General features: G+C 33.7%; 1 protein-coding gene across 1 annotated transcript; it reads left to right on the top strand.

Moving 5' to 3' along the window:
* Window positions 1-4,614: 4,614 nt before the first annotated feature.
* On the top strand, window positions 4,615-5,595 carry LOC127684331 (olfactory receptor 1165-like). Its single transcript, XM_052181278.1, has one exon. It carries the CDS (start codon window positions 4,615-4,617, stop codon window positions 5,593-5,595), a length of 981 nt encoding a protein of 326 aa, XP_052037238.1.
* The last annotated feature ends 9,507 nt before the right edge of the window (window positions 5,596-15,102 follow it).

Genomic DNA, 15,102 nt, shown 5'->3' with positions numbered 1-15,102 from the left:
CAGAGAAAGGGAGGACAGAGAAAGACAGAAAGAGAAAGACAGAGATGGGAGAAAGAGGCCTGCTAAGAACACACTGAGACAAAGAGGAAGAGCAAAGGAGGATGAGAGAGAGAGAGAGAGAGAGAGAGAGAGAGAGAGAGAGAGAGAGAGAGAGAGGGAGAGACACAGAGAGAGAGAGAGAGAGAGAGAGAGAGAGAGAGAGAGAGAGAGAGAGAGAGAGAGAGAGAGAGAGATTGAAGCGAAGTTGTCCTTCTTATAGGCTTGGCTCGCACCTGGCAGGTGGCTATGAAAGTTGTTGTTATGTAGCTGTTGGGCAGAGCTTAGTAGAATTGGCTATAAACCAACATTCTTTCATTTTTGTTTAATTGAAAATGAAAAACTAGAAAGGGGTAATGATGGGGCAGGAGTGAGATCTTTGTGTTCTTTAAATTGCTTCCTGCTGATTTGGGGGCAATGGTTCTGCTTTCTGGGAACCTAAGAAAATTGAGATACTGGGTAAATACTGAGAGAGCTGGCTGTTTTGCTGTTTCATTGTTACCCAGGTTCTGTAGGACCATCTGCCTCTAGGAAAAAAAAATATATATGTATATAAATGTGTGTGTGTGTACATGAAACATTTATATATATATATATATATATATATATATATATATATATATATATATATATATATATATATATATATAAAGTATATAGTTAAAAGACAATCCAAGGAAGAAAACATAAATCTTTATCATACCTTTAGACCTTTAAGTCTATGGTTATATACCAACCAAGGAAAATTTGAATTTGTGACTATGAGAGTTGATTAGGATATTGGATTATTTTATCAGTGTTAGACTAAAAATTTATTAGGACTTCATTGATTAATGTTAGATCTCTGAACTTTTAAAGTCCTAATGTAATGGTGGCATAGTGAGGGGAAGTTTTCTGAAGCATTTTGTTCTTTTTTTATGTGGTTTAAAATATTTTCCCAGCATCACCTACGATTTCTTTGTCCTGCAACTTTTATAGCTTGCAATTATTAACCTCAAAACACCTAAAAAAGCAAACCTATTTACCTTTTTCATAAGAGATCTCATAGTCTTAACTAGTTAATGAATTAAATAATGAGCTAATATGGTTAGAATTACCTTGTGGTAAGAAGTTGCTTGTTCTCTAGTTGTCACGCTACAATTAGCTTAGTCATCAATGTAATCAGAGACCTGAGAAGGATAAGTTGTAATCTAGAATATTAATTAAAATATTACTCTATAGTCTACTACCTAAGCAGGACTCTCAGGTTCCTGTGTGAATGAATTATTTTTAATATCATTGTAAACAATGACACCTTATTTCTTTACCTTATCTTGGCTTCCAATAATCACATAGATAAACAAAGAGATATTTAAAATTGCACTTCAATAGCTGAACAATTAAATGATTTATCTTTACATCATATACTAATCTATCTCTCAGCCCCATCCTATAATACTTGGATATTATTATTGTTCTGGATCTTTGGACTTCAGATATGTTTCCATGGTCTTTCTCTGGACACTACCTCATAACTCCAAATCCTCCTGGCTGATCTGAATCTCCCTTTCTCTCCTCTTTCCTTCCTCTGGAAGATGGACATCCTGTCGGTTCTCTATTCTTCCCTGCCATTGGGTGATCAGCATTTGTTCACAAGGAAGAGAATAAATGGTAAGAATTATTTACACAAATTTGAGAAAGGAGATTCTCAGTATAAGCATTAGAATGCAGTGCATGAGGGCCAAAATATGAGGGCAGAGAAATCAGCAGTTGAATAACACAAGGATAAGCTTTACAATGTACAGAATCATTATGCCCATAGTCATTTCCTCTCCACTTAGGTTATTATGTTTGTCCTAACTCAGCTTTTAAAATTCTAGCTCAGTTTTAGATTTATATAAACCCAAGCTCTGTATCAAATGACCTCATTCATTGGATTACAAATGTGATAGTAATAGTATACTCTGAATTTTTTTTCTGCTGAATATGAAAGGGCACAATGAGTTAACAAAGAAGGCCTTGGTTTGCCAGGGTTAGTGTTCATAGAGATAGAAAATGTAGCAACAGTATCTCATAATGTCCCTTTAACTGCAGATCTGGTAAGAGGTCTTGGTACCTACCTTAGCCTTTGTCTTGTGGTGCTTGTTTCAACTGAGTTTTTATATTGTTACCCTTTTCAATATACATATATGGGGATACTGCAATTCTTGAGGCTCCAGACTTACTTCTAATATTCAGTGCTTTTGTATAAATGATTTTATATTATTATCTTATTCTACATAAAGAAAATATTCTTTGATGTATATATTTTTCATGGCATAGAGTACATGATAAATTTCAGGCTAAGTCTAACCTCTAACTTGTATTATAGCTCAAGCTTGACCCAAACTCATGGTGATCTTCCTGCCTCAATTTTTCAGGGCTAGCATTGCAGAAATATATAAACATTGTATATGGTTTTGATTTAGGTTCACATTTTCTATTTGCTTATTAATATTTTTGTTTGTTTGTTTATTTTTTTGTTTTCAAACAAAAGAGTTTCTTTGTGTAGCTCCGGCTGTCCTAGATCTCACTCTGTAAACCAGGCTGGCCTCAAAATCAAAAATCCACCTGCCTCTGCCTCCCAAGTGCTGGGATTAAAGGTGTGTGCCACCACCTCCCAGCTTATTAATCTTTCTTGTTAAGATATATGTATATATGAACAAGCAGATAATTGAATATAAAATAAGCAAGCATACCATTTCAGACAAGATAATGGAGTATTGAAGGTAATTCCAAGCTGTATTTTCTTAACAAATGTTTAGATAAAATTTATAGTCTTACAAAGACTTTCTAGTAAGAACATCATTGAGAATGTTTAGGTTATTTGACTGAAGATTTTAAATATAAAATTATACAAATAGAAAAGTGTTCCATAGAATATAATGTATTCTATGAATGTCTGACAGGAAAACTTCCATGCAGATTTTTATGAATTTATTCTCATTGCAGAAACATAGAACTCTTTTCATCTTCAAAATTATGAACAAGGAAACTATTATTATAGAAATACTGTTAAGACCCCTATAGGCAGTCTCTGCTGAACCTCATCTCTTGAAATAAATTTTTTATAATTTTATAAGAAAGATATCCCTCATTCCATTGTATTTTTGTTTGCCTATTTCATTGCATTTAAGATAATACTGTAATTTATAATTATAATATGTAAGTTTCAGAATAATCACATAAATGTAATATGTATTTTAGTAAGTAATTCATTAGTTGGATTTATTTATTGATAATTTCATACATGAATCCAGTAGTTATATCTTCTCCCTCTCCATTCCCTTGCTCAAATTCCTCCTGTGTACCTTCCACAGTTGAAAATCTGTGTTCTTTTACACATTAATTAAAATTGCTAGATATAAATGTATACATTTATGAATTTAACCTGCTGAGATCATTTAGCATTGCTAAAACTTTAGGACTGACCTCTTGGGATTGGCCAACCTATTAAGGGGTATGTCTCTGGAGAAGACTGAAGCTTTCTCTATCAGCAACCATTAATTGTCAGTGTCTCTTCCTCTAGGACTAAATCCTTCTGAGAATTACCCCATCCAAGTTGGAATGTCAGTGATGTTTTCATATTTTAGGACTTGTTGAGATTTCATGGATGCAGCCCCTTCTTCACATATAAAAGATTCTTCCTAACAGCAGATATATAGTCTGGCTCCTCCTCCTCTTAAAAATATTCCCCCATATCCTTCTGTCATGTTCTTTTACCAGTGATTCTCAACCTATTGTTTTTGACCCCTTTGGGGGGGGTCATAGATCAAATATTTTGTGTGTCAGATATTTATATTATGATAAATAAGCATAGCAAAATTACTGTTATGAAATATCAATCAAATAATTTTATGATTATGGTCACCACAGCATGATGGTGTGTTTTAAAAGGTAACAACATCAGGAAGGTTGAGAACCACTATCTAACTTAGATATTGGAGCTCCATTGAGAATGTATTAAAGACTAGACATCACACAGTCAATTACTTCTGCATTTTCACCAGTTTGGGTTTTCTGTAATGATCTTCATCTGCTGCCAAAGAAGCACCTTTACTGAGGGTGAGAACTATTCTTTTCTGTGGGAATAGGGATAAGTATTTAGAATGCAATTAGAAATTATGCTGGCTCAGTGAATTGGTATTATTAGACTCTCTTCTAGGATCCATGGCCCCACCAGCCATAGATAGGAAGATCAATGTATAATACCAAAAATGAATTATCTATTATTGAATAAGTCTTAAGTCCAATTTCATAGCCATTTTTGTCTCTAGGACACATGTGTCATTATTGTATAGTCAGGAAATCTTGCTATTTATAGGTAAATCACTTTTATTTATAATGATCTTTTTTTATTTACAGAAGACAGACATGAATGACTCAGTGGGAAAAATACAAGACATGTTCAAATATAAAATGGAACTTGATTGAGATTAAAGCATAGTTATGTCAAAAAGGAATGAATACACATTTGAAATATGACATTTCCGTGGCTCCTCTTGGATGCCTGCTTGCATTTCATCCTACCTATTCCTGTTGTGCAAACTGATTCTCAGGATGAATTCGGTAGTATCTTCTAACAGAAACCAAAGGTGGAATGAGGGAAATGGAAGCATGGTGTCTTCTTTTATTTTGTTGGCATTTTCAGAATTTCCAAACCTCCAATTGCCCCTGTTCCTGGTATTCTTGATCATATACATAGTTACTGTTTTGGAAAACCTTGGTATGATTTTTATCATCAGAGTTAATCCAAAACTCCACACTCCTATGTACTTTTTTCTCAGCCACTTATCCTTTGTTGATTTTTGCTACACATCTGTAATTGCACCAAAGCTGTTGGACCTCTTTATTGTAGAAGACAAATCAATCTCATTTGAAGGATGCATGGTTCAATATTTTCTTGGGTGTACATTTGTGATTATAGAGATGTTCATGTTAGCAGTGATGGCCTATGACAGGTTTGTGGCTGTTTGTAACCCTCTGCTCTACACTGTTGCTATGTCTCACGAGCTCTGCTCAATCCTGGTAATAGTTACTTACATATGGGCTGGAATATTTTCCTCAACTCTCACATATATTCTTTTTCAACTCTCTTACTGTGGACCAAATGTCATCAATCACTTTTGCTGTGAGTACTCTGCCCTCCTTTCTGTGTCCTGCTCAGACACCTCCTTCAGTCAAATGGCATGTCTAGTCATTTCTATGTTTAATGAGGCTTGTTGCCTCCTGATCATCATCACCTCCTATGTTTTCATAGTTGTCACTGTCATCAAAATTCCCACTAAGGGGGCCTTCCGAAAAGCATTTTCCACCTGTGCCTCCCACCTTGCAGCTATTGGTGTCTGTCATGGGATCGTTCTTCTTCTATACTGTGTACTCAAATCCAAAAGCTCATTGTTTCTTGTAAAAGTAGCCACTGTGTTCCACAGCATGGTCATCCCTATGCTGAATCCCCTTATCTACAGCCTCAGAAATAAAGATGTTAAAGAGAGTGTCAAAAAGTTAGTTTATATAAAATGTATTTTTCATTCAATATAACAAACATGTTTGTAATTAGTTTCATAAAAATACTTTGTATATTTCATTGAAAATGTTTAACTCTTTCTATAAATAATGGAATGAAAGTCATTGGAAAATTAGACAATTTCTGTGTACCTATAAAAATTAAATCAATTTTGCTTTAGTAATTAACCGTAAAAAATAAAGAAAAAATATATCTTTACAATTCAGAGTACTGCTATGGAATTTTAATTTTTTCAAAAGTATGTTTTATAATTACTAATTGGCTTTCCTTATATATTGTGGTACTTAGATGTTCAAGTAGAAAGATGAAGTATTTAAAAATAATCTATTAATTCCAAATAGACTACACTGATATAAAAATGGCCAAGTAAAATGATATATTTATATTTTATTTTCATAATGTATATATAATGTAGTTGAATTCATTCTAACTTTATAAATTAACATTTTTGCCATTGGAAAACCATCACAATATTTAAAGTATATTCTAAATTCCAGTTTGTCCTTTGTGACAGTGCAGTCAGAGGTTATTTTTTATTGTCACTTAAGTAAAAGCTGGCTGAGATTACTTTAGTTTCATTTCCTTTGTAGAAATCATGCTGGTGTAATTATTTTTCTCAGGTTCTCCTATAACTCATATGGGAGATATATAACAACAAGTGTATTGTTATTGATTTAATAAATGCATTTTATGCAGGTGTTGGCTATTTATATATAAAAGAAGGAATCTTATCAATTGTTAGCTATTATAATTAACTAGTTATGTACTATAAGCAATCTGTTTGCATCTGTGACTTTATTGAATGACTTGGATTCCAAGTCGAGGCTCCTAAACAAGTAAATTTCAGTCATCAAGCCTATGTGCATAAAGGCATTTAGCTACTCATCTGATTAAAACAGAGTCATAATAGAGCATTCTAACTCATAATTCAACTCATAACTTTAACATAACTCATATTATAATTCATCTGTTAACCTAACTCAGGAGAAATTCAAAGCTTAAGCCCCATATCTATAAAGGACTCTAGAAATGTTTGTGCAAAAAAGTATTGGAGTGTTATACTTAGTCACGCTAATGATAACATTTTTCATATGTTAAACTTCATTGCTATATTTCTTATGACTATTTAAATGCTTGAAATGGTGTGCTCATTGTTACATAATCCAGAGGTTTGAGTTAAATGTTGTATATAAATTTTCCCCTGTCATTTGAGAATTTGATAAAAATTACAATTGAAAATGCATGTGAAGTATTATTGCAATATAATATCATAGACTAGCAAAATGGTTCCTGAAGATAGTGGAAATAAAGACAGAAATGTTGAGATATCCTTTTAACCATTGTTTACTGATTTTACAATGAGCATAACATGAAATCATGAAATAATGGGCAAGAATTGTCAGGTAGTGATAGCAAATAGGGACCTGAAGACCATCATTAGTGATAAAAAAAAAAACCCATTGAAATCTAAGTTATAACTAACTATTAAGGGAAGATGTGGTTACTATATTATAATCTCAAAGATAAAGGATAACCATGATTATTGAAACACTATAGAATATAAACTCCTAGTGTATTTTTTCACAAATCCCAATCAGGAATGCTCCCAAGTTCTTGGTTTACTTAACTATAAGTAATTCTGTGACCATGTTTTCTCAAAATTATAATTGTGATCTTACTTAAAAGTCATTTGTTTTTTAGTGTATTTGTTTGAACAAGATTGATGCAAAAAACTAATGTATAAAACAAAGTTAGCTCAAAAATTTGTGACATATTTAAGGAAGTAATAACAGTAAATCTCTTTAATTCTTCCTGTCAGTTCCTATAATTTGTAAATTATAATTACATATGGATAATATATTAATGAAATAAAAGAAAATATTTTATGGTTTAACAAATTGTCCATAGGTAGATAGACCTGTGCTCAAACAAACAAGGCCCTAGTGGATAAGCAATGAATGTCTGATTCTCTAGATCTCTAGACAGATTTTAAGTGATTTGAAGTTATTATGACTGATTCATTAACTACATATTATCAGGAATATGGGAAGAAGCCTTCATTTTGAATTAATCAAATTTGAATTTGAATGAATTTTCTGAGTATAAAGAATGTAGTTCTTAGTGATGACTCTTATTCAAAAAGTTGAAGGTTATAGTGAGAATATTAGGTTTAACTTCTGAGATAATTTTCATTCTGATTGGAAGAATAATACTTATGTAGAAGGCAAACAAAATCTCTACATGTCTTGAAATATTTCAGAATATAATCTGAAAAATACTAAATAAGTTCTTTTACAAATTACAAATCTCTTGAAGATGAATAAATGCATTAAACATAAAATTGAAAAAGCTATGAATATTGATATTCTTAAATATGTAATTGTGATTGTTAGTATTATATTTTCCTTTCAATATGTTTGAATAAGCCCAATAGATGTGAGTATAGGAATTTAAGTTTTACAATATATGGGAGCAACATTGCTAATGAAGACAACAGAAAATCAGAAACAATCCACAGTTGTATGATTTTAAAACATAAATTTTATTGATATTATTACCAAGTCATTAAAAAAGATCATGTAGATATTCTCAGTAAAGGTTCATCCTAACCATTTTAAAACATTCCAAATATATTGAATAAAAATGTAACTAAATATAAGAACACTTACAATAATTTAAAATGTAGAAACTATTTCAAATTTGTGACTACTATACTTTGAGCCACGTGATCACTGTGTCTCTCAAGGTATGTATTCTGGGAAAGCTGTAATCTAAAGAGGGTGTGGATTTCAGTCTTAGAAACATACTGTGGTTCAGAAATCATGTTGACTAGGAGCAGTGTGCCATCCTTTGCCCTATATACTGCTGATCTACGTTCATGAATAGGGCATACTTTGTCATTTTTATATACAATGGATTTGGAACTTCCCAGATGATCATTTTACCTAATTCTTCAGTTTTAACTTCATTAAGTGATTTATGGCTGGTGAATGAAAAGGTTTCTTTGGAGATACAACCCCTGAGAGGTTACTCATGTTCTAGTAGATGACCCTATACCAATTAAAATACATGCATAACTAAGGAGACTCAGTATATATGGATATACAAAGGACTTAGAAGGAGCGGAGAGGGGGTAGGAATATGGTCAAAATATATTGTGTGAATATTTTATTAATGCCAATATAGAGAATTTCACTAAAATGAAAGAAAAACACACATGGAGTTGTGAGGGGAAAGGAAAAGAATGTTAGGGAGAAATAATGGAACATACATGGATAGCTTTGATCAAAGAATGTGACATGCATGTATGAGATTTGCAATGCAAGAAATTTTATTCACTTGTGTATCCTGTATAGTCATGCTAGCAACTTCCATGGACTCTTTTCTCATTTGTATATGGCACCCATAACTTGAACTTATAGTGCTAGACATTGTAAGCATCGCATTTCTCCCCACTGTGAGGTAGCTTTTGAACACATTACCTACAAACTTTGAAATAAGAAATCAGTGCTGAATACCAGAAAGCTAATCATAAAAACAACTTTCACTAAGTATAATCACAAAAAAAGTATAATCACATACATACTTGCACACTTTCACACATTATAAACTCCCATATACATATACATGATTTTTCTCATTATTTTAGATGAGTGTTATATATTTTTTGAAATTTACTACATTTTCTTCAAATATGGTATTATATTTTCAGGACTTGTTTTTATATTTTTATATATAAAACTTTGGACATTACTTGCCTTTATTGTGAACACAGGAGATTCTCTCTCAGGAAGCAATCCCTTGAAGTGAGTGTATAAGTACCAGAAGTTTCTGACTTACCTTTGGGAAAATATTCTCTTTCCTTTTTTTTTTTAAATTTATTTGATATTTTCTTTATTTACATTTCAAATGTTGTCCCCTTTCCTGGTTTTCTCTCCAAAAACATCCTATCCCCTTCCCCTTGCTTACCAACCCACCCACTCCTGCTGCCCTGTCCTGGCATTCCCCTATACTGGGACATCGAGTATTCTCAGGACCAAGGGCCTTGCCTCCCTTTAATGTCCAACAAGGCCATCCTCTGCTACATATGCAGCTGGAACCATGGATCCTTCCATGTGTACTCTTTAGTGGTCCCACTATCTTCTTTTAGATGTGCCACTATGACAAGTTACCCACAAAGCCTTGCCCTTCCAACGTAATTGTCCAAACTTGTTTAGAATTATTTTTGCAAATGGCCAGATTGCATCCAAGACTTTATCTTGGGATTACTACCAAAAAATTTTTGATAACTATGTTAGCTGTTAAATGTGAAGCTGCAGTACAACCTGTGTGCACACAAATACAATGTCACATTATGAAAAATAGAATAAATTTTCAAAATATATACTGAGTTTATATATGTTAGAGTTGATTGCTTTAAAAACAGTTACTGAGAGTCATACATTATGATTCTTGGTAATATTTTTGTAATGATACTTCTATTCACTTAACAGGTATGCAACATTGTTCACAATAATTTATTGAATTGAATGCAATATCTCCCTTCATTGTATTTCAGTTATGTTTAATAAACTTAATCACTTTTGGAAACTATATTTACATACTGAATGTATAATAAGTACTCTTGATGCATTTTTGGAGGAAGAGTTTGCTTTATTTATTTTTAATTAAAAATAGATTCTTCTGCCATTCAGTAGATTTTCTCCTTCCATCACTCCACCCACTTCTCATCTTCCATGGACCCATTCCCCCTTTGTCTCCTTTTAGCAAAGAAAAGGCCCCCAAAACAGAAAAAACAAACAACAAAGCTAAATATAAGAGAAGGCAAAAGTTCTTTACACCAAGGCTGTACTATGCAAGCCAATGGGAGGAAAAGAGTCACACAAGCAGATAAGTCACACCTACTCCTACATTTAGGGGTACCACAAAGTCATCAATGTAACAGGCACAACATTTATGTAGAGGATCTGGTGCAGACCCTTTCATGTCCTCTGCTTGCCACTTTAGTCTCTGTGAGTACACACATATGTGCTCTGCCTATATGATTTGATGGGCAATGTTCACCTGGTGTCCTACATCCACTCACCCCTAAAATGCATGTTTTATGCCCATCTTCTGCTGGATACTTGACCTCAGAGGGAGGGACATGATGGAGATCTCCAATTCAGACACTTTTTTCACACACTATTTGACAGAAGGTATCCATATATGCTCCCATATGTTGCCTGGGAAAGTTTTTTTTTTTTTCTGATTACTGGACAAAACACCAATCTATAAGTAGAGCAGGATGTCTTAGGATATTTCATTGATTTTTTTAAAACAAGTTGTGTTTATTTTTTCCAATTATTTGTTTGTGTCATCCTGGCTTTAAGGAAATTTTCTATCTGTCTTGATTCCCTTAAGGGATTTATTCATTTCTTCTTTCCTTTATCATCTTTGCTTAACTAATTTTATGGATTTTGGAACATTCAGGTCCTGCTGGGCTCTAGAGGAGCCATATTGCCCTGGCTGGTTTTAACTGTGTACTTATGATGGGATTTATATTTGCATTTTGGATTGGAGGTTATTACAGGTCTATGTTCTGATTTCAAGATTTGCCTTTCTTTGGTCGGTATTTTGTTTCTTGGTTTCAGTTTCAATTTTTTTTAGTGTATTGGCTGTGTTTTTTCTGTTTATGCTGACTTGTTCAGATGATATGTTCAATAGGGAATGTCTCTTGATGATGAAGGCTGAGATGTAGTGACAAGAGAGGATAGGGAGTTCAGAAGGGTTCCTTTGCACATTTACTGGAGGTACTAGCAGGCAGGAGGGAGGCTGCTTCTGGTCTTCTCTTGAAGAACTATATATTATCCTGAGTGATTGAGTTTCCTGAGGGAACAGAGATAGTAGAAAAGCTAGTCAGGCAGGCTTCCTACTATTATAAAAGGTATAGCTTTTGATTGAGTAGGGGGGAATGTCTGCTCAAATTAGGAACTGGGACACAACAATGAGTGGATGACAGGAAGAGAGAAGGGGATGAGTGGTCTGTGAGATCCACAGGAGGGTGGAAGTGGGGAGGTAAGGTTGCAGTTGATGTTCTGCCGCAGCACTAAGGATGAGGCTGAGGAACTGGGACCTCCTGGGACAGGCATATTTTATAATAAAGAATGTGTTTTAGGAAAAACGTATGAATAAATAAATAAATTTATGGTTGAATAAAGAGATGACTTTTGATTCTCCAGTACTCTAAACAGCAAGAACTTACTGACAAGCAATCCTTAGCACAGGAAGAACATATTCAAATGTTATGATTAAGCGATTCCTATATAACCATAACTAGTCAGTCATGATTCCTTGTATTTGAAGCCAGTACTGGAAAATATATATGTGGAATCTCAAATGTTTCATTCAAGGAGATTTCTGTATATTGTTCATGATTGTGGACTCCCACATAACACTGATTATAATTCAATTAGTTCAATTTTTCTACATTTTTGGCAATGCCCTTTATAACTAAAATTGCTATTTCTTTTAATCCACGTTAAATCACATTGTACAGGAAAAGAAGAAATATGGGATAAGAAATGCTCATCATCATTAGTCATTGGGGAAATGCAAATCAAAACAACCCTAAGATTTCACCTCACGCCAGTCAGAATGGCTAAGGTTATAAACTCAGGAGACAACAGGTGTTGGCGAGGATGTGGAGAAAGAGGAACACTCCTCCACTGCTGGTGGGATGGCAAGAAGGGACAACCACTCTGGAAATCAGTCTGGCGGTTCCTCAGAAAACTGAACGTGGTACTACCGGAGGACCCTGCTATACCTAAACCCAGAGGATTACCTGGCATATAATAAGGAGACATGCTCCACTATGTTCAAAGCAGCCTTATTTTATAATAGCCAGAAGCTGGAAAGAACCCAGATGTCCCTCAGTGGAGGAATGGATACAGAAAATGTGGTATATTTACACAATGGAATACTACTCAGCAATTAAAAACAATGAATTCATGAAATTTGTAGGCAAATGGTTGGAACTAGAAAATATCATCCTAAGTGAGGTAACCCAATCACAAAAGAATATACATGGAATGCAATCACTGATAAGTAGATATTACCTAGCCCAGAAGGTCTGAATACCCAAGACACAAGTAGCATATCAAATGACTCCCATGAAGAAGTAAGGAGAGGGCCCTGATCCTGGAAAGACCTGATCCAGCATTGTAGGGGAGTACCAGGACAGAGAAAAAGGAGGGAGGTGATTGGAGTATGGGTGTAGAGAAGGCTTATGGGACATATGGGGAGGGGGAAACTGGGAAAGGGGAAAGCATTTGGAATGTAAACAAAGAATTTAGAAAATAAAAAAAAACAAAATAAAACAAAAAACAAAAAAAGAAATATGGGACAAAAGTGATAAAGATACATTTTATAAATGTGTAAAATTTCCAAAAACTAAATAAAATATTTTATAAATAAAACAAAAATATAATTGATATTATAATTCTAAATACTACATAATTAAATTCTCATCATGATGTGTTTTGTATCAAATTATTTTGTAACACTAATTAAAGTCATGTATCAATTAAAATATTAAGTCATTTTAATATAAAAACCTACTTCCAATTTGTATGCTATGTATTCATGAGTACAAATATGCAGGTCTGTAATACCATGAATAAGAACCAGACATGAATCACAATGATATGCATATTACCTAGAAAAAATTTACATGTGTGTATATATATATATATATATATATATATATATATATATATATATATATATATATATATATATATACATATATATTCAGTTATGTATACAGATATGGATATGGTTATTAATATATATGCATATATGTGTGTGTATGTATACATATGTAAGTGTATGGTGTGAATGTAAGTGTGTGTAGTTGTGTGTGTATTAGAGAGGAGGACAGAAAATTGTTAAAGTGTTTTATGTCTGAAAATGTGCATAATTAATTTCAGAGAGTCAGTTGACATTAAACATTTAGCAATCATTTGGAAGAAGAAAAATATGAGTGTGAGAAGAGAGATGAGATTAGTAGGGAATGGGTGATCCCTAAGGAATAGGAACTGAAGAGAGAGGATGTGTACAAATAATGGAGGGGTTAGTAAGATGAGGGTTAGGATGTATACTAATAATGGAAGGGGAAGTCTGATGAGGATGAGGATATGTACTAATAATAGAGGGGTCAGTGTGATGAGGGTAAGGATGTGCACTAATAATGGAGAGGTCAGTCTGAAGAAGGAGAGGAGGGATGAGTGGAATCTAAGCAGTAGCATGAAGTGGAGAAAAGAAATCTGGAAAAATTATATTTTGACCCCATAAATGACTTTTACAGTCCTTCCTGACTTACCTAAACTTTGACATAATGAGCATGTGTCCATAGCTTCTGCATCATTACTTGTGTCCAGGTTCTTGCACTTTATGAGTTCTTTCTTTACTCCCTACAATGATGGAGTAAGATCTGGAAGTGTAAGTCAAATAAACCCTTTCTTCCTTAACTTTTGTTGTTTTATCATAAGTATAGAAATTTTAAGAAACTATCACCTAACAATCTATCACCTATCTATCTTTTACGTCTATTACTCTGTTATCTTTCAATCTTAGTGAGCTGACCTAAAATATTCTAATGCACAGTTAATTAAGATGTAATTGGAAATCTCTAACTGAGAGCCCTGTGTTCTCTGAGGAGGCTGCTATGACAGAGGAACCTCCAATCTCCCACCACCTCTCCTCCACTTTCATTGCACTCATGAACCACACAGTTAAGTATCCCTTTCCCCACCTATTAGCCCTACTCCCTGAGCTCTCTGGCCTTACGCAAGTTTTCCTGAGCAGTCAAGGGAGACCTCGTTTTCATGTAACCTTTTCTCCTATCTTCATCGGACATGAAGCTCTAGAATCACACAAGCCTGCAGGTATAGATACATACAGCCTAAGGATACCTCTCAGAGGCTTGCCACAAAAAGACCATCAATAATCACCTGTCTCCCAATACCTACTATAACAAGAACATCAAGGGAATAAAATCTTCCAAATTTCCAAAAAAAAAAAAAAAAAAAAAAAAAGGGACAAGGGCCAGATGGTTATAGTGCAGAATCCTTCCAGACATTCAAAGAAGAGCTAGCATTAATACTCCTATAACTCTTCCACAAATTAATAGCAGAAAGAAAACTGCCAAACTCATTCTGTGAAGCCACAGTCATGCTCATATCTAAACCACACAGAGACTAAACAAAGAAAGAAAACTTCAGACTAATTTCTCTTACAAATATTGATACAAAAATACTCTATAAAATATAAACCAAATCCAGAAACACATCAAAGGCACCATTCATCAAACTCAAGCATGCTTTATCCCATGCAAGCAAAGATGATTCAATATATGAAAATCCACCAACAAAATCAACTATATGATCAAACTGACAGGAAAAAAATGACATGATTATCTCATTAGACTCTGAAAAAGCCTTTGATAAAATAAATCATCCCTTCATCTTAAAGGTATTAAG

The sequence above is a fragment of the Apodemus sylvaticus genome, chromosome 5 (assembly GCF_947179515.1).
Source record: "Apodemus sylvaticus chromosome 5, mApoSyl1.1, whole genome shotgun sequence".
Lineage (NCBI taxonomy): Eukaryota > Metazoa > Chordata > Mammalia > Rodentia > Muridae > Apodemus > Apodemus sylvaticus.
The sequence above is the reverse complement of the archived record's forward strand: the minus strand, read 5'-3'. Positions and strand labels throughout refer to the sequence as shown.

What these genes read in the sequence shown, in the direction of transcription:
- LOC127684331 (XM_052181278.1), top strand. Translation starts at nt 4,615, where the DNA reads ATGAATTCGGTAGTATCTTCTAACAGAAACCAAAGGTGGAATGAGGGA.